Raw genomic sequence first — 24,190 nt, forward strand, 5'->3', positions numbered from 1 at the left:
TTAAAAATCAAACCGGAGGGTGGCTCTTAGCCACTTGTTAATCTTGTGTTGAACACCTTTCAGTGAATTGCCATTTAGGCTGGTTCTTTCGGAGAATTCATTAGCGATCCTGTGGGTGCTCTCTCTCTCTCTCTCTCTCTCTCTCTCTCTCTCTCTCATCGGTATGTGAATGTGGTGTTGTTTGTTTTTGCCTCACTTTGCAGATGCATTTCTAGGCAGCTGCATCTCTCTGTATAAAATGCCCAAGAGCAGCCTTAAGCCAATTTGCAGAATGGACAATTGATTTAATGGAGTGTGGGTAGGCTTACCCATCCAGTCCTGTGAAAAATGAGCTTGTTTGTTGCAGAGGAAGCATCTGTAGGGTAAGCAATTCTTTTCTTGTACTTCCTTTGATTCTTGTTAACTCTCCTCTGAGTCTGTTTTCTCCTCTTATGCCTCTTTACACGTACTGTCTTGCATTCTTTTAACTGTGTATCTTAAGCACGTTTGAAAGGATTTTGCTCAAAAATGAATATAACTGCATTTTGTGAGCTTCAGCTTTATTATGCCTTTTCATAGCTTGCTTTCTTCTGATTGCCAAAAGCCTTCAGTCCTGGACTTGCTTCCTTGGAAACAAGTCCCATTTAACTTGCATGGATTAGGATGTCAATATATGGAAACAATGTCCTATTGCTTGTAATATTTATAAATTCAAAAAGGTTATAAATACACTGCAGCAGCTTTGCTTTTGCTTTTATCATACGTGTGTGTGTGTGTGTGTGTGTGTGTGTGTGTGTGTGTGTGTGTGTGTTATAGAGTCAACAATCTAAGAAAATAGATTAGGGGTTTGGGGTGACCAAAGCTTAGAAAATAAACCTGATAAATGTCCAGAAATAAGCATTTCAGTCTTCAGATAACAGCATCTTGGAAGTTTCTTCCAAAGGAGTTAGATATCCTTGGAGATAAAGGCAGCCATCTCATAATGACAATTCCTTTTAGTTGAAAACTATGTAAAATATTTTTAGGGTGGTATCACTGTTCTTTGGCTTGTGGCATTGAATGGAATAGCCCAAGTCTACAATCTAAGTGCAAGGCAGAGGCGGGGGCTCAACATTCAGTTGCTCCCTTTGATCCCACATTTGCTTCTGCACCACCCAGTCTGCAAAAGGCAGACTAGTGAGGCTGAATGGCAAGTGACTTGCCCAAGGTCACAAACTTGAGGCAGAGTGAGATCTGAGCTTTCTGAAACTCCCAACCTTCCAAATCCGTTCGCCTTCAACTAACTTAGCTAAAAACATTCAAATCTCATTCAGCTCCTCTAACCCCGCTCAGTTAATTTCAAGAGGCGGATGTTCATTCTGCCCGGCCTTCCAAAAGAGAGAAGCCACCTCTTACCTCCTGCTTAGGGAGGATAGGTGTCCATTTTCCTCTTCCTTTACCTGATGAACTTGGTAAAGAGGAAAGAAGGGCAATCCCCCCCCCCAAAAAAACCCTTAGCCTGCCACCACGATATTTTCCTCCACTGTGTTTCTCAGTGCAGTTGTCTCAGGACAGACAGAGGTGAACCCTTTTCACACTTTGTTCTGCATCAGCATCAGGGTCTTAGATCCTGACTGTCATCTTGAGGTCAGAATGGCTAATGTCAAAATAATGACTTTGCTTCATGCTCCCATTTTGGCACAGTGTACTATAAATAGGAGCTGCCATATGTAAAGGATACAAACCTATGGAAATGCAGATGTTCATAATTTTCATCATTTATGGATTTAGGGAAAGCATTTAAATTGGTGGTGGTTGTGGTGGTAGTAGTACAGTAGAAGTAATACAAAAAAACAAACAAAAACCCAAACAAACCCTAACAATCTCCATGAGTTTGGTTTCACAAAACTACTTATGTTTACAATGTCCCATTAAGGTTAATGTCCTTTACCAATAATATTAAAGAGACATTTGAATTTTTATCAAGCTTTGTGTGTACCGTATATGGAAATAATCACTCTGAAATTATCATTTTTAGATGGCAGTTCTCAGGAATGAAGGTAACAAGAAGCAGATGGAGCACACATTCCATGACAGTTTGTGCTGCTAATAAATTCTGACCAAAGCCAAGGGCTATGGAATTACAAATTGATCCGTAATCCTTTTTGTCTGGTGCTTTCCACAATCCTTGCAACTATAATAGGGTGCCATTTTTTGCTTCCAGACAAAGCATTCCCCACTAGATGCAAGGTTACAAGATTTTGAATGCTGCATTCCAAACTCTATTGTTGATTAATTAGTGAGTTGTCTCCACTGCTTGTGTGAGTGAAAGGCAGCTTGCAAAACTGATTTTTCTCTTCCTCCCCTGTAATCCCCCCCCATAACTCTCTCCAGAGGATATGGGGTCCCTCCTGAACAGGTGAGGGAGAAGGTTTAAAAATTAAGAGAGGGCTCTTGTTTTAGCATGATCTCTGCTACATACGGTATATACCTTTTACATACACATCTGATCAAAATCTCTCTTGCTGTGGGTACTCCACACTTTGTGTTTGTTGTGCTGAACAGTTAAAGCAATATACATACAGTACAATGTATGTATTCCCTCATTAGTTTGTATAATTAAATGTAACAGTTGGATACAGTTACAGGCTTTACTGAACTTGATCTGTGGCTTTGTATCTGCATTGTCTATCTATGCAGTCACAGCTTAGCTGGCTTATTTCACTGCCAAAGAGGCAAGCTCTTTTTTTTTAATGTACAACAGCTAGACTCTTTGTGAATTGCTGCTGGAAAAAATGCAAACCTGAAGTCTGCTGTATAAATGATTCTGTTTTTAATGCATGTGTTCATTCTGCTCACTACTCTTGCATTTATTTATTTTTTAAAAAATAATCTTTACCTAGTACCAAAGCAAAAAAGTTGAATTTTAAAATTATATGCCAATTTCTTTTGGCGGGTCTGGGACCCAATGAGTCTGTATAAGCAGTTTCAAACATAGGTTTGCCAGACTCAATAGAGGACAGGACTTCTGTGCCTTTAATTGCCCTGCTCTCTTTTGAGTCTGGAAACCTTAAAGAGAAACCAGCAGACCCTTTGCTTGGAAATTAAACAAAGGGTCTGCTGGTTTCTCTTTAAGGTTTCCAGACTCAAAAGAGAGCAGGGCAATTAAAGGCACAGAAATCCTGTCCTCTATTGAGTCTGGCAACCCTATCCAAACATCCAGCCAGCCTTAGATTTGTGTTTCCTAAGCTTAAGTATATGGCATGACAAACTGCTTTAGAAACATAAGGTACTTTAAAGAACAGTTTGTTATATGGCATGAGATGGGGGGTGGGTAGGCAAAACTATTTAATAGTACCAGTAAGTAAATCTTTGGATTCTGGCCCAGATATTTTGTATATATCATTTGCATAGAGAGAGTTTTAAAAGATAAAAATTTGCATGGAAAACTTGGAATAGGCCAAGCCTAGGCATTCCTTGTCCTTTTAAATAAAAAGGAGAATTGAAGTGGGGTGGTACTGGTTAACAGCTGCTTTCAGAGAAACACTGATTTTCCACCAAGCATGCCAGCTAATAGCTCTTATGAGAGGGTTATGCTTAGTGCAATAATAACCAGTCTAGTGGCCTCCCAGAGACTCGCCATGCTCTGGGGTTCATTCAGTAGTGAATGTGCCACATTGTTCAGCAATGAAACGTCTGCACAGGCTAAGAGTTACTGACGTTTTGTTTCCTTTTAAAAGTTGAGAAGTAGCAATTATCTCATTTCTTCAGTGATGTAACCAGAATTAGCATTACTACTTCTGGAAGGAGGCTGATACCAGTGTGAAAACTCTTCATGCCAGAATGATGTGTTATAATAATAATTTATAATAATAATTTATTATTTGTACCCCGCCCATCCAGCTGGGTTTCCCCAGCTACTCCGGGCGGCTTCCAACAAAGATTAAAATACATTAAAATGTCACACATTAAAAACTTACCTAAACAGGGCTGCCTTTAGGTATTTTCTAAATGTCAGGTAGTTGTTTATCTCTTTGACATCTGATGGGAGGGCATTCCACAGGGCGGGCGCCACTACCGAGAAGGCCCTCTGCCTGGTTCCCTGTAGCTTTGCTTCTCACAGTGAAGGAACCGCCAGAAGGCCCTCGGTGCTGGACCTCAGTGTCCAGGCAGAACGATGGGGGTGGAGATGCTCCTTCAGGTATACTGTTGAGCTTTTTGTGGGGAGAAGGACAAAAGTTGTGGAGCTTTCTTTAGGGGGAGAGACCATAGTTGTTGAGCTATTTTTAGGCAGAGAGATCAGATCAGAGTTGTTGATTGACCAGGGCTGTCCCTGGTCGATCCTGGTCGATCAACAACTCTGATCTGATCTCTTTACCTAAAAAACAGCTCAACAACTATGGATGAACAGTGTTCAACATTCAGTGTCTTTTGTCAAGCAGATAGTCTGGGACATCCCCATTTTTCTTTTGAAAATTGATCATTGCATAATTAAAGAGTTGGCCTATATAGGCGACTTGTTTCCATAGCAACTAAAGGTAAGAAATGTCATTTGGAAGGAGTAACATCAGCATAACATACAGTACATTGTGAATTTAAAAATCCCTCTTTCTTTTTGCAAAACTATTCATTCATTTGACATGAAAACTGGTGGGGTATATAAGGTGGGCATCAAGGTAGCGGAAACCCAAATTTGTGCATAAATGTGGAGTAGTCATCCCTCATTACAAGCTCCATTTCTGCCTTCACCATCACAGATGACATTTCTGTGCCACCACTAACCCTCTCAGTGTTAAGTTTGAGACAAGAAGGAAAGAGAATATGCTTGCAATGCAAGATTGAACCTCAGTACTGATCAGGTCATAAATTAGTTACAAATTGCAAAACAGAGGTAAATTTCTAGTTTATTGAGTTAATCCAGGATAGTCCATTACTTCAGATAAGGGGGAAGGAAGCTTTGTGTCTGCTGCTCCTGAATGTAACTCATGCTAATAGATAAATATACTGTACTCTGAAAGTTCCTAATTATGGACCCTTCAGTTACAAAAAAATAGAATCAACAATGTAAAGTGAAAAAGGTGTAGTGTTTTATAGCTGCGGGGAAATTTCTGATGCTTACCATGCTATGTCCCTGCTGTGCACGCATAATGAGAGCAGCTTGACCTTTCTGTGTGGTCAGTGTTTTTGCTGTTATTCATTTGTGTTGGAGACTTTTGTGTGGAAGGCTTTCTTGTGCCCCCATGGGGTAGGGAAAGATCATGGTGGAATGCAGCAAAGCCCTGTGCCACTTGAATGTATTCATGAACGTTTAGGGCAGTTGCATTTAAAAATGGCAATTTTGCCATTGCCTCTTAAACTATTTTCACACAGTTGGCTGCTTTATGCCTAAGACAATAAATACAGCAGTTATATTTAAATCCATTCGAACTAGACAATGTTCTTCATTGTAGATTTTATAGGCATTAGCCAGTTTAACACAGTGCTGTTGGAAACAACTTTAAGCAAGTGGGCAGGCAGTGGCAGTGGTGGTTGGGGGGGGGGGACTCCTCTTCCTTACTCCACTGCTGCCAACCCATTGACTTAGAGGAGAACTGCTTCAAACAGCAGTTCTGCTAAAGGCTTTAAGCCTTACTTCCCAGCTGATGAGCAGGGATTAAATTGGGCTGCCTTGGCTGCATGATCCTTTTCCTTGCTGGGAGCAATGCCCATTGCCAGTGCAGGATTAAATGGTGCCTTCACACCTATCAGTTGGCATCACCAGTGACAGCTGGTGGGTGTGTTTTTAGGAAATGGCCTTGCGGGTCAATTTTGTCCCATGAGTTGGAGTTTCCCCACTCCTGATTTAACTAGGAGTCCACCAATTTTCTTGGGAGAAAGCTTCAAGGAGTCAGACATGCTTTCGAACTGCTTACCTTACTTTATTTCAAACCTTAGAAAAATAGTATCCTAATATATTTTACCTGATCAATTAATAAAGCATTGTAAATAACCTATAATGGTATATATTATCCAGGAACTTGCCATTCCCAAACATTGTTTGTTGAGACCCAAGTTCCAGTAATGTTACCATATTCCAAATCATCTCATATCTATGTAGGATTAGGAAAATCTTTACCCTACGGTTATATAGCCTCCTTCTAAGAATTCATTCTTTCCATACATAGTTGCCAAGTACCCTGTTTTCCCCGGGAAACCCCCGTTTTTTCTTACCTTTTCCTGGCGGTCCCCCATATCACTTCGTCTCCCGTTATTCTCCCTTATATTCTCCTGCCGGTGGCCATTTTTTTCCTTCTGATTTGCCCATCTATGGGCACCGAAAATGGCCGGCGCCTGCTTTGAAAGTCATGACTACGCATGTCTGGAAGTGCGTAGATGCGACTTTCGAAGCCGGCGCCGGCCATTTTCGGTGCCCATAGATGGGCAAAGCTACACCAGAAGTTGCATCTATGCAACTTCCGGTGTCACGCGGCTGCCAATCCCGGATTCTGCAGTCCGGGACTTGGCAGGTATGTTTCCATATGCTTATCCATCATCTGTATTTGGACTAACTGGAGGAGAATTAGTAATGTGTGTGGAAGGAGGGTGTATTCTACATAAACATAACAAGTCAACATCTTTTCCAAATCTTCTCTCAGGGGGAGTGGGGAATACTTTGAAAACGGAGTTGACCTAAGTGCTGGTGGGTTGAAAAGCTTGTAAGGTAAGGAATTAGGCTGGAGGCAAGGCTTCAAGCCCAGCTGTTAATTAAAAGTGCAAACTAATCCAAAGGAGTCAACCAGTTTTGGTTGTCATTGGTAACTGGGCATTACTGGTGGTTGCCACAAAGCCTTCACATCTTTTATAATTCCAGAATGTGGTGAGGAGGGGATTCAGGGAAGGAGTTAGTTTCACTTCATCTGGGTTTTGCTTTGTTTTGAGACAAGTAGTGATCCTTCACCTCAAGTCAGAATTGGTTTAGTATATTATGTGGGAAGGAAGACATGTCTCTGTGTTCTGAATTTAGGGGCAGGCTAAAGCTGGACTTGAACTGCCATAAAGTTGTGGAATAATCTTGTTTGGAAGAGTCATTTGCTTTGTCTTCATGTACAGTTATCTCTGAAGTGCAGTTAATTGAATGGGAAAGTAAGAATAGCAAAGTCTAGGTGACAGGCCATTTAACTGTTTAGCACATGGGTAGGCAACCTAAGGCCCGGGAGCCGGATCTGGCCCAATCGCCTTCTAAATCCGGCCCACGGATGGTCCAGCAATCAGCGTGTTTTTACATGAGTAGAATGTGTCCTTTTATTAAAAATGCACCTCTGGGTTATTTGGGGGGCATAGGAATTCATTCATTTCCCCCCAGAAATATATTGTCCGGCCCCCCACAAGGTCTGAGGGACAGTGGACCGGCCATCTGCTGAAAAAGTTTGCTGACCCCCTGGTTTAGCTGGTGAAGAGACAAGCTAGTCTTTGGTACAAATTTTAAAATTTAAATAAAAAGGCTTATCTCTTCAGCAGCAGAAGTGATAGCTGTGCAGACTTCAAAGAATAGTAGAGTAATAAATGGAACCTCAGTGATGGTGGTTTGGGAGAATTGAATTCCACAGTAGGAAGCTTTTGGGCAAGGGGTGAGTGAGGAAGTCTATTGCAGGAAGTCTGCATTTTTATGAACAGAACCATAATCCAGAGTTTACAAAAATAACAAAAGCATTGTGTAAATAAACCTTTCTAGCATTTCTGTGTTACGATCCTGAGAAAGAAAATCGGGTGACTGACAAAGAACAAACTGGAAATAGATCTTATTGGTGGGAATGTACTCCTAGAATTAGCAGTGGTGTTGTCAGTCTGCTACTAGAAGGATAATTTATTTGCTTGCATAGTGCTTTGGAATATAGTGGAAAAATTGCAGATCACAACTGGAATCATTTTGGCTATAAGGTTGGGTGGGTGGGGTTTTTCAAGCAGTATTCTGTCAAGAATCTTATTAAACTTTTAAAAGTAAGAAAAGAAGCATTTTCTGCAAACTGGAATCAATGTATATCAATGGGTATACAAAACTTGGGTTTTCAGCGTATCAGCAAGATAAAAGCTTTTGTTTTATATAGAAATCTCTGCAGTATGATGTACAGGTTTAAATAATCATTGCACTGCATTGCAGAGGGTTATTAATACATTGCCCTGCACTTTGGGGAAGAAGACAGGATGTCCTCTAGAAGATCCTGAGTCGACTGTAGTTCATTTATGGTTTGTTAAGATTCCTGAAGTAGGAAACTTAATGCTTGCAAATCATTAAATTGAGACCACAATATCCCCCTCAGTCATTTATAGTTGATTTGGATTTAGAAAATGTGTATGTTTTTGAAAGCATGGTCAAAGGGGCACTCAAAAAACCATACATTTCTGAAAATTTCAAACAGACAGCTTTTTAAAATGATAAAAATAAAAATAAAAGAGACTTGCAGCAATAAACAAAACTGAGACCCCATTTGGACAAAATAATATTCTCTTTATAGGATATCCTTTTATAAATGTCCACATCTTCCATTTCCTGCTCTGGCAATTCTATGAATCAGAGGTCGTTACATTTAATAGTACTTAAAGGTAACTTTACTGTAGGTTAAAAAGAAAACTTTTTTGCGAAGTTGCAATAAACCATGTCTATGTGAGAATTTCACATGCTGCCAGTTAAGCTTTTAATGTGAAAACAAAACTACATAAACTGATACTCAGTGTGCTAACTCTGGTCCACAGTGTACCACATGGTAATGGAGATCAGCATAGTTGCTGCAGGGTTTAGACCAGGCATCCCCAAACTTCGGCCCTCCAGATGTTTTGGACTACAATTCCCATCATCCCTGACCACTGGTCCTGTTAGCTAGGGATCATGGGAGTTGTAGGCCAAAAATCTGGAGGGCCGCAGTTTGGGGGTGCCTGGTTTAGACATTGCAGGGTTTAGACATGCTGAATGAGCACACCTGAGCCCTGGCACATACCTTGCAGAAACATGTCCACAGAACAGTTTGAGACAACGTCCCTTATGTGACCAGTGTGCATTGTTTGAAATGTAGTTTTTCAATTTCTCTGATTCATATCTTGTATCAGCTTGAGAGTTTCTAAGGTCAATCACCTAAACCTGAAGTGATGTCATCAGTCATGAGGCCTATCAGGATCAGGCATGGATTGGCAGGCTCAGACAAATGAGGCGGATGAAGGAGAATTGGGGAGGGGTGTTGTAGAAACTGGGGTTAGATGATGGAAGTTATCTTGCTACTATGGAACAGGAAGCAGGAATGCTAGCTCTCCCCTCTGTCCTTCAGACAGAGAGGAGAGCCTCATAGGAGACTAGAGAAGGCCCCAATCAGCTGCTGGCGGTGGGTGGGTGGGTATAAAGTAGAAGGCAGCAAAGGTGAATGCAGCCTTGTCACCAAGGACTGATATAGCCAAGGCAAGATAATAGGGTTTTTGATTTACAAACCAGTATGACATACTCACATTCTCTTAATACTTAAGGCATAGATAATATGTATGAAGTGATGTTTGAGTATGCACTTTTGCTTAAAAAAACATCAAAAAACAAAACATTGCTGGGTCAGACCAAGGTCCAGCATATTTTGAAATCAATATGTGATAGTTGGTTTTGTGGGATGGGTTTTAATATGTAGGAGAGGCCATATGCAGGTAAAATACTTATATTTACAGTAGAAACAGTCTTAGCCAGGGGTCAGCAAACTTTTTCAGCCGGGGGCCGGTCCACTGTCCCTCAGACCTTGTGGGGGGCCGGATTATATTTTGGAAAAAAATATGAACGAATTCCTATGCCCCACAAATAACCCAGAGATGCATTTTAAATAAAAGGACACATTCTACTCATGTAAAAACATGCTGATTCCCAGACAGTCCGCGGGCCGGATTTAGAAGGCGATTGGGCCGCATCCGGCCCCCGGGCCTTAGTTTGGGGACCCCTGGTCTTAGCCATGTGCCTGAGCTGGAGCAAGCAGAGGGCTTGTCTGCCCTCATTGCTGGTCAAAGGAAGGGAGGGTGGAACATGAAATGCTTCTTTGTTTCTTCCCACTCCAGAGAGGAGGGGAAATGACTTCATAAAGAGCCCTCTCTGCCAATTATATTTCTATGGTCTGAGTCTTTGGCTATCAGCAATACACCTCTGTGGTCGTTAGTTCCTAAACTTACTAACTAGCAAGAATATGCATTGTTGGATTTGACTGATTTCTCTCACAGATGTACCAGAAACTACTGTATATGACCCATGATGGTTCGATGAGATTGTTGGAGAACTTTTACATTCAAGATGTGTGCTCCATCTGTTGTTGTTGTTGTTTATTTGGTTAGTCATGTCCGACTCTTCGTGACCCCATGGACCAGAGCACGCCAGGCACTCCTGTCTTCCACTGCTTCCCGTAGTTTGGTCAGACTCATGTTTGTAGCTTCGAGAACACTGTCCAACCATCTCGTCCTCTGTCGTCCCCTTCTCCTTGTGCCCTCCATCTTTCCCAGCATCAGGGTCTTTTCCAGGGAGCCTTCTCTTCTCATGAGGTGGCCAAAGTATTGGAGCCTCAGCTTAAGGATCTGTCCTTCCATCTGTATGCAGTGCAATTACGGTATTAGACAGACTGAAATATAAGTTTGTGAAAATGTGGCCTGGTAGTTTTGATATTACTAACATTTTAGAAATACCTGATCCAGGTATTAAGGGACGTGCAGAACTGAACTGGACATAAGAAGTGCCCTGATACCATCACTTTAAGGAACCTGGCATTGGTGTTTTTTTGTTGTATGGCTGCATATTATGGTTTGAAATTTTTTAAATAAAAAAACAACCACTAAAATATTTATAGCGTTTTGTGTTCAAGTTTTTATATTTTTTAAAAAATGTAAATGCTTCATCAGGTATATGTGTATGCAAACTCCTCTCTGCCTTATATTTAATTTTTTTAAAGCAAGAATGCATCCTTTTAATTTAAAGAAAACCTTTAATTTCTATTTTTTGCAGTTGGGGGGGGGGCAGATAAAAAGTTAAAGTATAAAAGCCAAAATGTTGCTGTTATATTTGCAGTGCAGCGTCAGCCATTTTTAATATGCCAAAACTGTCTTCACATGTTGGTGCAATTCAGGGGTATCAGTTTACCTATTTCTGTACTCTTAAAACTATTGTTCTCCTGCACTAACAGGACATTGATTTTTATCTGTCCCAGCTCATATTTTCTTTGCATTTTTCTTAGTGTTGTATAGAGTTAATCACTGGTTGAAGGAAAGCAATCAGAATGTTGTGGAGCTGCTTGGTGTCCCTCCCCCACCTAAAGAGAATAGTTAGTGGCGTGTTGCTCAGCGAAGTGTGCATTTAAAGTTACCCACAGTGGTGTCTATTGTCCTGTTCCTGAATTGAATGATGTCATGTTTCATTTAAGGCTCTTAGCGATGCCGACGACTGCATTTGGTGTGGGCAATGAGAAAGTTGTGATTCAGGTTCCTGTGGAGCCTTTTGTGCATTAGGGTTTCGATAGCCGAAAGCTGACTCATGCAGTATTTCTACCAAAGGAGCTGAATAGGCGAGTGAGACCATCTCATTTTACCTTAGTGCTGGAGTGAGGTGATTTGGGGGAACTGCTGCAGTTGGAGAATGCATTTATCTTCTATTACACACAGGTAGGTTGCAAGTTGTGCGAGGGAGCGTAAGGGGGAGAGAGAGAGAGAAGCTTGTCCGTTCACTGCGTAAGGAGCACTGAAGACATTCCACAGTGGTGAGATACCGTTGCAGAGGACTTGCCTTTGGAACAGTGCTTGGGGACTCAAACGTGTTGTACGTTATGACAGAAGACTGTGTGATAGAGCCGGGTGGCTTATTTGAGCTTGGGAAACAAAAGGCAAACTGGTGGCTGAGTTTGTAGTTGCCTATGGGAATTTGGGGGTCTTTTGAAATGAGCCCATCATATGAAGTGCTTCATTGGCTGCAGGTTTTGCAGTTCTTGAATGGGTTGTTGAATATTTCTGGAGTGTGCTGAATTTGCTTTGTATGCTGTAATGAATACAGTTTTAGTGGCCCTGCTTGAAGACTGTGGAAGATGGTTGTGGTTTGTTTGTTCTTTACTACGTTGCAGCTAAGCTGTCCATGCTGCCTATGCAAAGTGCTGTTTGATGTCATCTGTGTTCGGGACAGAGTGCCGTATCTGTGTGGGAAGTTTCTGTGCCAGTAACATTTTGTCAAATTTCTGGACCAAAGAGCTTAGAGCACCTGTGAGTGTGTGCGCACTTTAAGGTGGTCAAGCTCTGGAGCATGTCGTCCTTACCTTTCAAATAAAATTTGATTACAACTTTTTACAAGCAACCTTTCTTGTGCAGCAGCATGACCTTAATTGCTTAATAGCTCCCTAATTAAATTATTAAGAATGGAAATAGTTCAGATTAACATTTGATTTCATATGGAATAAATGATAATTATTTAGTGGTATAATGCTGATTATGTGGATAATAATTTTAAAATTGAGTGGCCGACAGCATGAATCGTGTGCTTTAATGTGGGGTGCAGATGTTCCCATGTAGTTTCAGCTATTAGCATAAGGAATACAATTGGGTGTGAAGTCTCAAATGTGGCACTGTTAGATTTATCAAGCTACATGATTTTGACCTTTGAAACTGTCAGAAATAAAAGCTCTTTCAGCGATTGCTGTAAACATAACCATTGAAAGCATCAGCATCTCCTAAAATGCATAAAGGGACCCCTGAGCATTAAGTCCAGTCGCGGACGACTCTGGGGTTGCGCCGCTCATCTCACTTTAGTGGCCGAGGGAGCCAGCGTACAGCTTCTGGGTCATGTGGCCAGCATGACAAAGCCGCTTCTGGCAAACCAGAGCAGTGCACGGAAAGGCCATTTACCTTCCCGCCGGAGTGGTACCCATTTATCTACTTGCACTTTGACGTGCTTTTGAACTGCTAGGTTGGCAGGAGCTGGGACCGAGCAACGGGAGCTCACCGTGTCATGGGGATTGCCGACCTTCTGATCAGCAAGCTCTAGGCTCTGTGGTTTAACCCACAGTGCCACCCCTCATAATGAACGGCAAAAACCTGAATATGGCATGCTTGATATCAAAACCTCATGTAGGTTAATATTGGACTATCAACCATGGGAAACTTATTTTTTTCATATTTGATCTTGCAACATACAGTTTCTAGTACTAAAGTTACCTGTGAGTGCATTTCCCAGCCTTATATTGTAACACTGTCTCCTTAGTTCACTCTGTGCATTTGTTTGTGTTTAAAGTCTCTTGTTGGCATATCAGCGGTATGTGCCTTCACAGGCAGTAGGCCAGACAGGGTGGGGAGCTTAACTACATTTGTGGAAAGGTATGGGCAAGAAAGGGATCATGTTGCTGAAACACATTTATCTGCGAGTGTTGATAAACATGCAATTAGCCCTCTTTCCATTGCTTAGCTTGCACAAACCAAACCAAAGCCCTGTCAGTTGTAGATCTATGAAAGCAAATAGAGCTGGCATTCTTCCCCCTGCCCCAGTGCACAATAAAAGGGTGAAAATGGATTTAATGCTTGATATAGACCTGTTTCCCAAAATGCAGTCCTCTTGTTACCCACCTCCACTCCAGTATTATTTTGTCAGATTTACCCCAATACTTCCTTGCCTCTACAACTGGCAGCCAGTGATATGGAGCAGGGTGGCAGAATTTGGGAAAATGAAATGTTAAGCCTAACCAAATCTTATAAAGTAGGACAATTTGCTTGACACAGACAGCCATTTTCTGCAGCAACCACATGTCAAGGACCTTGGGTATTTCCACTGAAATATGTTTTCTGCAGAGGTATGTACCACAGGATTACAGTGTTTAAAGGAATCTCATAGATCATAAAATGCAGCATCCTGTTCTTTTAGTCTAATGTTTATTAGAATTCTGAGGGACGCGGGTGGCGCTTTGGGTTAAACCACAGAGCCTAGGGCTTGCTGATCAGAAGATCGGCAGTTTGAATCCCCGCAACGGGGTGAGCTCCCGTTGATCTGTCCCTGCTCCTGCCCACCTAAAAGTTCGAAAGCACATCGAAGTGCAAGTAGATAAATAGGTACCGCTACAGCGGGAAGGTAAACGGTGTTTCCGTGTGCTGCTCTGGTTTGCCAGAAGCGGCTTTGTCATGCTGGTCACAAGACCTGGAAGCTGTACGCCGGCTCCCTCGGCCAATAACACAAGATGAGTGCCGCAACCCCAGAGTCGGTCACAGGTCAGAGGTCCCTTTACCTTTTTTATTAGAATTCTAGATCTCCTTAAAGACTCACATTGGCAACAATTTATAACTGTAACATTATTTTTTGTAGCAAGTGTTGCCTCTATCCATTACCATTTGGCAGCAGACCTGGATATCCACGTGAACTAAGAATTTCAGTGTCACTTACTGCTTTCCCTTTGGCCAAGTCGCCCCTACTTAAAGGCCTCTAAGATATGACAAAAGAAAGGACCATTGCAGTATGCAGAAGGCCCCAGGCTAAATCCCTAGCATCTCCAGTTAAATGGTTGGGTTGCAGGGGATGGACTTCTGCCTGTGGCATTAGAAAGATGCTGCCAATCACAGTAGACAACACTGAGCTACTTGGCTAAATACTCTGGTCTGGCCTGACATAAGCAAGTTTCCTTTGCTACTATGACCTTGAGAGTCATCTTATCCAACCCCCTGCAATGCAGGAATCTCAACTGGCTCATGCATGAACGATAGCCATCCAACTTCAGCTTAAAAACCTCCAAGGAAGGAGAGTCCCCCACCTCTTATTGGTGTCTGTTCCACTGTTGAACATCTCTTACCGTCAGAAAGTTCTTCCTGGTGTTTAGTCTGAATCTCATTTCTTGTAACTTGAATCCATTGGTTCAGGACCTACCCTCCAGAGCTTGCTCCACCCTCTATGTGACAGCACTTTATATATTTAAAGATGGCTATCATATTTTCTCCCAGTCTCCTCTTTTCCAGGCTAAACATACCCTATTCCCTCAGCTGTTCTTCATAAGGCTTGGTTTCCAGCCTCTTTATCATCTTAGTTGTTCTGCTCTGCACACATTCCAGCTTGTTAATATCCTTAAATTGTGGTGCCCAGAACTGGACACAATACTCCAGGTGTGGTCTGACCAAGGCAAAATAGAGTGGTACTATTGCTTCCCTTGATTGGGACACTATATTTCTGTTGATGCAGCCTAGAATAGCTTTCCCCCACTGCTGCATCACACTGGTGACACATATTAAGCTTGTGGTCTACTAAGACCTCTAGATCCTGTTCACATGTACTACTGGCAAGCCATGTGTCCCCCAGTATATTTGTGCAGCCTAAGTGTAGAACCTTACATTTGTCCTTATTGAAATTCATTTTGTTAGTTTTGACCCACTTCTCCAATCTGTTAAGGTCATCTTTAATGCAGCATTGGTTACCCCTCCCAGGTTGGTGTCATCTGCAAGTTTGATGAACATCTCCTCAATACCTGTTAGTCTTAATTTTTTTTTAGACACAGCTTTGTAATATTCAAATCCCATGAATTTGGCTGCAGAGCTTTCATGCTCTTAAACCAGTGATGGGGAACCTGTGGCCCTCCAGATGTTGCTATATAGTATATCTTCCACCACCCTTGACCATTCACCATGCTAGCTGATGAGAGCTGGAGTCCAGCAACATCTGCAGGTCTCAGGTTCTCCATCCCTGTCCTAAACCCCAGGTCAAGGTCCTCTAACTTGAAGGCTTTTAAGAGCAGAGCACATTACAACTTAATTAAAGCTAAGTGGTTGTAAAAAATGATCAAGATCTCACATTGCATAATATCTTCCTTTTTGCTTGTATTGCCTTAAATATGGCCCCTTCTGAGGATTCTTTGCTTCTTTTTCTATAGTTTATATTACTGAACTGTGCTGTGTTGACAAAGTAAACATGACTTACTAGTTCATTCAGGTTATCTGTAAGTGAGACAGCATATCAGTGAAACAGGAAGAAAGACTACAAAGTGATTGAAAGAAACAGGAACTCTTTCTGCCTCAGCTAAGGCAGCTAATCAGGTGTCCTTTGTCACAGATTTTAAGTTATACGTCTTTGTGATAAATTAACGGAAGACTTTCCCAGTTATCTTATTTATCCAGGTTTCAAGCCAGTCTAAATCTGCAGTGTATTTTTATTCTGGTTTTAGTGGTGTTTTTAATGCTGATAACACACATAAATATTTCTTTATCAGAAACCAAGGAAAATTACTCCTTTTTCACTGAAGCTGCATATACTAATTTTTGTAATAATTTTAATTGCTAATCACAAACACATTATATTTGTATTATTTCTTGGGCAGAGAGAGAGAGAGAGAGAGAGAGAGAGAGAGAACTGTGCAAGAGTGCAATGGTGAGGCTTAATGGATCATCATAGCCACAGCCATCCTTCTACAGCTTTACTGCTAGCACCAGCCAGGGCAGAGTGTGGAGAACAGAGACTGCTCTGCCAGGGCCGTCTCAAGCAAGTCGGGCGCCCTGGCGCTGAGGCACGGAGATCGCTCCCTCGCCCGGGCAGTGCGACTTCCGGGACCTTACCTAGAGCCGGGCCTGTGCTTTGCTGTGCCAGCTCCCAGTCTAGTGCAGCAAAGGGACTCAGATCACTTCTATTGCTTGATGGCATATGGGCAGATCCTGTGCTGGATCAGCCCTTCTCTGAAAACACTTCATTTCAGTGGTAGTGTCTTCCTAATACCTCCAAACCCACTCCAATATGGTGGATCAGGGTTTTTGCTTACTCAGTTGCAGTAAAAAATGAGAAAGTGTTGCCCGCACCTTAAAGTCTTCACAAATTTATTATTTAAGTACATATATTCCTCTTCTCCCTCCCCTTTTAAATTAAAGTATGAAAACCTAATGAATTTGTAATGTCACTGTGAACAGGCTAAGCAATTGCTTACACATGTAAAATAGAAGATATGCCCAGTAAATAGTATGCTAAGAGATCTTCAGCTGTCTAATTTGAGTGTTCCTTCTCCAAACAAGAGGGGTGGAATATAATCTCATCCTCATATAGAAAGATAAAACTTAAATCTGAAAGCTCTCCTGTCCGCATACAGTATCAAGAAGGAAAGAGAGAGAAAAAGAGTATAGTACAGTGGAAAACATACAAGGCGGTTCTACAAACCAGTTTATAACAGTTACTAGCCCACCAAATGTTTCACTTGCTTATTCGCCAACTTACTGAAGCTTCCCTTACCTGTAAGGCAGTGGTGTCCAAACTTTTTTCAAAGAGGGCCATATTTGATGAAGTAAAGAGCCGTGAGGGCCGACCACAGTTGTTAACCTGTTTTTAGGATTGAAGTTGTTGGGCTTTTTTTTTTTACTATTGAAGTTTTTGAGCTTTTTTTTTAAAAAAAGATTGAAGTTCTTGAGGTTTTTTTTTTAGGATTTTACCCCAGGAAATAAACTGCCACAGGGGCCAGATGAAACCGACTGGCGGGCCGCATTTGGCCCGTGAAACGGAATTTGGACATGCCTGCTGTAAGGTATGCTTTCTCAGTACAAGTAATCAGTCAAATGGCTGTTTATATAGGCCTGAAGGAAGTGTCTAGGGAGAGACTCTAGGGAAGTTGGTTTATTATAGTAAATTGGGACTGTGAGTGATGATTTCAAATAGCTGTCAAAGGTAAGCAGGTTGGAGTCTCCCTTTTTTGGGAGGAGACTCAATGATAATGACACTTTATAACAAAGGCTTTGTTTCTTTTTCCTCCCCTTAAAGATGGCTACCATTTGCCTCTTGCCGTGCTGCCTCCTGTGATGGTAGGCACAACCCCCAAGACAACAGGGGAGAGCCTGCACAGAGAAGACGGACACTTCCACTACTGTGGGATTAAGACCATGGAACTGTCAGACAGTGACCGTCCTGTTAGCTTCAGCTCCACCTCATCTTCTGCATCCTCCAGGGATAGCCACTGTTCCTTTGGCAGCAGAACAACACTCGTTTCAAACAATCACCTGGGCTTATTCAACCAGGATAAGGAAACAGGGGCCATAAAGCTAGAGCTGAGCCCGGCCCAACGATTTTCCAGCAAGGAGCTGAGTAAAAACAACCCCCCAAAGGAGCAGACCTCTGACGGAAGTCTTGGGAGAAGGCCAAGTATGCCACAGAGAGCTGAATCTAAGGAAAGTAGCAGAAACTGTGTCATGTCCTTGATTGCTGAGCCTCCAAGCCCAAAGCTCCTGTACGTTGACAGAGTGGTCCAAGAAATCCTGGAGACAGAGAGGACGTATGTGCAGGATTTAAAAAGTATTATGAAGGTAAGTGGATCACTCTTAAACTCTAATGGGATAGACAATGTGCAAAATAAATCCTCTTGCAAACAATACCAAGAGCATGTGGCTTTATTGCAAGTCTTGCACTAAATTGGTATGCTGTGGTGGGCAGCTCAGCCAGCTTTCTGTGGATGAATAAATGCTCTGTCAGTTATGCTATTGGGGCAGCAGCATAATTCGTATCTGTAGAGGCGTCTTCCTGGACAGGCAATATAAATTGCTGGTAGTAGCTCCAGTAGTAGCGTTTTACAAAAATCATTCATTGTTTGCTAGATATTTTCTCTTGGATAGTTTTGTCCCCCAATCCATTTCTCTTTGTCATCAGGGTTTATAAAACGGCTCCTGTTCCAATGTTCATGGAATCGCTCATGAATCTGGTATCTGTAATTTCCTTTGAATCGCTACTGTTTCTCTAAAATGGTACTTGGTATTCAGAGCTGTTTTCTGCTATCATCACCCACAGCAAAGATGTTGGGATGTGCACACACACCATGTTTTCCTCATTATGTGGAGCTAGTGAAAGGTGCTCCTACTTTTAGGTGCAGCAGTGGGCCTCCAGCCACAAGGAAATTGTAAACCTTGAGTGACCAAGGGAGATGGAACTCTACCAGTGACTAGAAACATCCCGCCTCTGCTGAGTATTAATACCACACTTATCACATCCAGTTCTCTCTATGATCAAACAAATGTGGAATTTGAATGTTCTTTTTGGTAGAATGTGGAATTCTTGAATGTGTGACCAGCTCTTCCAAATGTTCCCCTGTCCATGCTCCTAGGTGAACTATATTTTATTTCTTGCTTTGTCAGTTTTGGCCTCCTGTCCAGTGCAGACACAAATCATAGAGACAAACACATAATCTGGAAATCTTATAATGTGTAGCTTCGGGCAATTCTCTCTGTTAAGTACATCACTAATCCGGAAAAGAAAATACTAGTCTGATGATGACACAAAAAAGCAGACAGCAAGGCAAAAAAGATTATCAAGGTTTGATATACAAAGGCATGTTTTCTTTTAAAAAATTAATTCCGAGAAACAAGTCTTTTCCTGCACAGTTGCATTAGGTTCTTTAACTGCTGGTTTATAGTAAAAATCACCTATACGGAAGGCATTTTAAAGGTTCTTAAACAAGAATGAAATAAAACTGCTAAAGGAAGCAATTGTTATGTGCAACATACTTGTCCTGCATAGATCTGAATAGGGTTTAGAAATTTCAATACAGGTGCTAACCCAGTTTTCAAATCTTCTTATTTTCACAATAAAAACAGTGTTTACTAACTTATAGAACATAAAATAACTGCCAGTTTTTCAGTTGGAAACATGAGCGCATGTTAAGAGATACCATTGGTAACCTCCAGTGCTGAATATTGGAGAATTTTGTTTTTGAAATAATACTATATTTGGTTTAAGCTGCAATCTTACATTCCCTTCCCAAGTAGCCCTGAGAAAGGGGTACAATGCTTCTCTGCCAGTGGAGAGGGAGGCTCACAGGCACTACTATTTCTGGAAGACGCCGCCTTATCCAAATTATGGGAAATTCTGCTGGTTTTGATGCCCTTCTGGCAGTGTTGCAGCATGCAGGGGACAAAACATCCTGCAGCAGCTCATCAAGGCTTAGGGCAGCTTAGACACGTTTGAATTACAGGGGTCTGTATCCTTCAGGGCTCACAATTTGGCTTTGCTCTCTCCTTCCCACTTTGACCTTTCAGTTCCCCTTCTGTCTCTTTTTAAACAGTGGGGAGGCTGCAAAAGGAAAGAGGCACGTGAAGCTTGAATGGGTGACCTTCTGTGTCCTAAACAATATCACCAATTCCTCCCGCAATTTTAGTGCTTCCTGCTAAGATTAATTTATGTAATTGTAGATTCATTTCTCGCTAGCTTTCTACTCAGAAGTGACTCTCAATTTACTCTAAAACTATATTTTAGTTAAACCACAGAGCCTAGGGCTTCCTGATCACAAGATCGGCGGTTTGAATCCCCGCGACGGGGTGAGCTCCCGTTGCTCAGTCCCTGCTCCTGCCAACCTAGCAGTTTGAAAGCATGCAGTGCAAGTAGATAAATAGGTACCACTCCGGCAGGAAGGTAAACCGTGTTTCTGTGTGCTGCTCTGGTTTGCCAGAAGCGGCTTAGTCATGCTGGCCACATGACTCGGAAGCTGTACGCCGGCTCCCTCAGCCAGTAAAGCAAGATGTGTGCCGCAACCCCAGAGTCGTCCGCGACTGGACCTAACGGTCAGGGGTCCCTTTACCTTTACCTATATTTTCTTGAGATTCTAATGGAAGGTAGGAACATATTTGGCATAAAGGAAGGGTCATAATTTTAGAACTGGTTTATTACAGATTTCCATGAGAATTAAATACACCTTTTGGTGGTATCCCTTTTCTGCCCCTTCTTATTTTTGAGGAGTAGTTAAGAATTGGAGTAGCTATAAGCATGCTCAGATAGAGACTGGGAAGAACATAGTGTCTCGAGCTTTTGTACATGAGCTGAGATTTTTGAAACGTTCCTCAGTTACTGATGTTGAAGACACCACGTGGCTTTTAAAAGGCCATGTCTGAAAAAAACGTTGCAATGACTGTTCTTGCTTTCTAGCTGTTAGCTGGTGCCCCTGCTGAGGAGTTTTAGTAAATGTGGCATGTGGGTAGTGCCTTACATGGTTGCCAATATTAACGACGGTCTCACTACACGATTCCTCTTGTTTGGGGGCTTCTTTCCCTCTGACTTCCTAAAAGAGTACAACTCTACTCCCTTTTTTCTATGCTGTCTCATATTTGGGGTCAATTATCATTCTTAGGAATTTACTTTGTTCATGCAGCATGCTTTATCCCAGAAAGTAGTCTCTAGAGCAAGCAAAAATGCAGGGCAGTGTCTGCCCTGTGGCAATCAGCTTGATTTTGTCAGAAGCAGCTAAAATGTTAGAGGCTTTACCTTCGGTTTGGCCTCCTGGGAAGGCAGTCATGAACATGCTTAGCTTTATGACAAGTGGTATAATCATCTAGTAGCTAATTAGAAGTAAGATGGCATTCTCCATGGTGTGATTAAAGAATTTCATATCACCTGGAAAAGGAAGGACTGCTTATTGTGGCCACGGAATCCTGTCTCCCAGCTCACATTTTCTCTCTGAACATATACACAGTTCAAAAGACTAGGTGCACACTTGAATAATGATGCCCTTCAAAGCCGCAGGCCCATTACAACATATGCAGAGGTAGGCATTACTGTTTTTCAAGGGCAGTTGAGCCTTAAAAAAAATATTTGCTGACAAGGTTGTATGAAATCTGTCGGACAGAGAAGCAAACACAGATTGATAGGTATATCCTCTAGCACTACTAGACTCAGGTGTTCCATTTGCCCTGTGTTCCATGAATTCTGTGGTGGTGTTTTTAAGACAGCTTAGAAAATTTAAGACAAACCCCATTCATTCTTAACTGAGATTTTGAACTGTTTCAAAACCTGGTGTCAAAGTTTGGTGCGCTCATGGCTTAGGGGTGGCTAATCTTAGAAGCTGCTGGCAGCTCCCTTTGTTCCTAACCATCCTGGCTGGGGTGATGGGATCCCAGCAATGTTTAGGAGAGCCCCAGGTTAGCAATTTCTGCCATAGCCCTATTCAAGCATTAAAGGGGTGCTATGATGAGGGAGAGAGTGAATGTACTCATTGACCTCCAACACTGAGGTGTCCCTGCCACCCAACCAAGCCACCTCCCACATGTTAGAGGATGAGGGTCTTCAGCAAGGACCCTGCTATACTCATGGGGTACTCCTTGCTCATGCAGGGATTTAAATACAGCAGGCTCCCCACAGGACATCCTCTGCAATGCAGAGTAGCAGTGACTGAAAGGGGCATAACCTGCTAGTGCAGGAATAAGGAAACACCAGCCTGTCAGTCAGTCTCGGCCTACCATGTTGTTTCCGCACAGTGATGTCAGCCAATGGGGAACAGGGTTTAATCCTGCATTGGCTGTATGCCCTTGAAGTGTTAGTGATGATTAACATTGATGACCATATGAGTCTTAGACAGCATTACAAGTTGTGTTCCAATGAAATTTTACTGCTCATTGATTAGGTTGGTGTGTAGCTGTCGGGGTGGGGGGTGAGCTTGGAGTATTGCTCCAGGTCAAGCACCACTGGGGAGGAGATGGCTGCATCATTCCAGATCTTGGGTGTTTTTCCGTTTCTGCCTCGGTTGGCAGAAACTCAGCAAAACTGGATCTTTGTGACACACACACACACACACACACACACACCATGGATGTACACCAATAGTCAAAAGTAACTATGCCAGTTTCTTAATCCTGACCATTGGAGAATATTTCAAAGTTGCCTGTAATAGCTCAAAGCTGATTTGAACAGCTGGGTGGGATGCCGCCGCACAAATTGGTATGTAATTCTTCAGCAATATAAATGAAGGCTCTACAGATCCTCCCTTAATCTTTTTTTATACACCTTCTGAGTGGAAAAGACAGTTCGCTGGCACTGCTAACTGTATTGAGCTATAGAATTGCCCCAGAAGATTAACACTATTGTGCTTGCTGCTCTTGTTAGCAATGAATGGATCACTCAACCAAATGGTTGGTTGGCTGACTAGCAAGCACTATTGTGTATGCAAATCAAAATAGACAAAAGGGTGAGAGTTAATCTGTTTCAGCTTTTGGAAATCTCTGATTCTTTTATTAGGAAGGAAGGGAAGAGAATGTTAAATGCAATATACAGGACAACTGGTTAGCCCCCACCAAAAAAGTTATTCCTCTAACAAAACTAAATGGTGCTGCTACTTTAGAGAAACATAAATAAAAAGAGTGTAAGTTTGGTGGCAATAGGGTTCTAATGATTTTATCTTATTGTAAGCAGGTTGCTGCTTGTATAATTGTCAACTAGCCATTTTGCACAACTGTTTTCTTCTTGATAACCCTGTGCAGGACGTCCCCAGAAGGGTCTAGAATACATCATGGAGACCTCCTTATGAATTACCATTGCAACAAGGGCGTAGCCAGGATCAAAACTAGGGGGGGGGCAAGCCATGATCATTCAGGGGCGGGGCCACAAAGTGGGAACGTGGGTGGGGCTACAGGGCCAGCTGGCCTGGCGACATCGTGGTGGTGGCAGCGGCGGCAGCGGCCACCTTGTGCTTCTGGGGCTGGCAACGGCGGCGGCTACCCTGCTTGGCTGGAGAGGACGGGAGGGTCGGGCAGGCAAGAGGGGGTGACAGGGTGGGCGAGGGCAAGGCACGGCCGCAGTCACGACGGCTCCGAGGCGTTGCTGCATATCAGCATAATATTTCAACCATGTTGTGGGTTCAAGCCCCACCTTAGGAAAAAATTCCTGCATTGCAGGGGGTTGGACTAGATGACCCTTGTGGTCCCTTCCGACTACAATTCTATGATTCTATTGATATATTGCCATAGCATATGCATCATTCTGCTTTCTTGAATTGTCCTACTCCTAGGCATAGCAGCCAACTCCTAGAGGCCTAGGTGCCTCCCCCCCCCAATTACTAGTAAATACCGTATGTGAAAGAGTCATCCCCCCCATGTTGATGGGCTTTCTATGTGGGGCTTATCTGCCCCCCCCCCATATTTTATTAAGAATGGAAGAGGGAGGGAAGGAAGGAAGAAATAGAGAGAGGGATAACTCATATTTGTGGGTGCCTCTGGGTGACGCTGTGATGCTGGAACTCTGCAGCAAGAGGACGGGAGGGTCGGGCAGGCGAGAGGGGGTGGCAGGGCGGGTGAGGGCGAGGGAAGGCACGGCCGCAGTCACGACAGCTCCGAGGCGTTGCTGCATATCAGCATAATATTTCAACCATGTTGTGGGTTCAAGCCCCACCTTGGGGGGAAAATCCTGCATTGCAGGGGGTTGGACTAGATGACCCTTGTGGTCCCTTCCGACTACAATTCTATGATTCCATTGATATATTACCATAGCATATGCATCATTCTGCTTTCTTGAATTGTCCTACTC

General features: G+C 42.6%; 1 protein-coding gene across 4 annotated transcripts in view; it reads left to right on the forward strand.

Annotated features, from left to right (window-relative positions):
• PLEKHG1 (pleckstrin homology and RhoGEF domain containing G1) overlaps nucleotides 1-24,190 on the forward strand; it is a 108,758-nt gene that overhangs the window by 45,840 nt on the left and 38,728 nt on the right. For 2 of the 4 annotated variants that reach the window (XM_088666269.1, XM_088666268.1), the window contains exon 3: nucleotides 17,681-18,219. In XM_088666269.1, the coding sequence (XP_088522395.1) occupies nucleotides 17,681-18,219 (539 nt within the window). Of the gene's footprint in view, nucleotides 1-203; nucleotides 363-11,464; nucleotides 11,599-17,680; nucleotides 18,220-24,190 lie in introns of those variants that run through there. The other 2 variants (XM_088666271.1, XM_088666270.1) reach the window with 2 other exon arrangements.

Source organism: Zootoca vivipara, chromosome 3 (assembly GCF_965207765.1).
Source record: "Zootoca vivipara chromosome 3, rZooViv2.hap1.1, whole genome shotgun sequence".
In the NCBI taxonomy this organism is placed as follows: domain Eukaryota; kingdom Metazoa; phylum Chordata; class Lepidosauria; order Squamata; family Lacertidae; genus Zootoca; species Zootoca vivipara.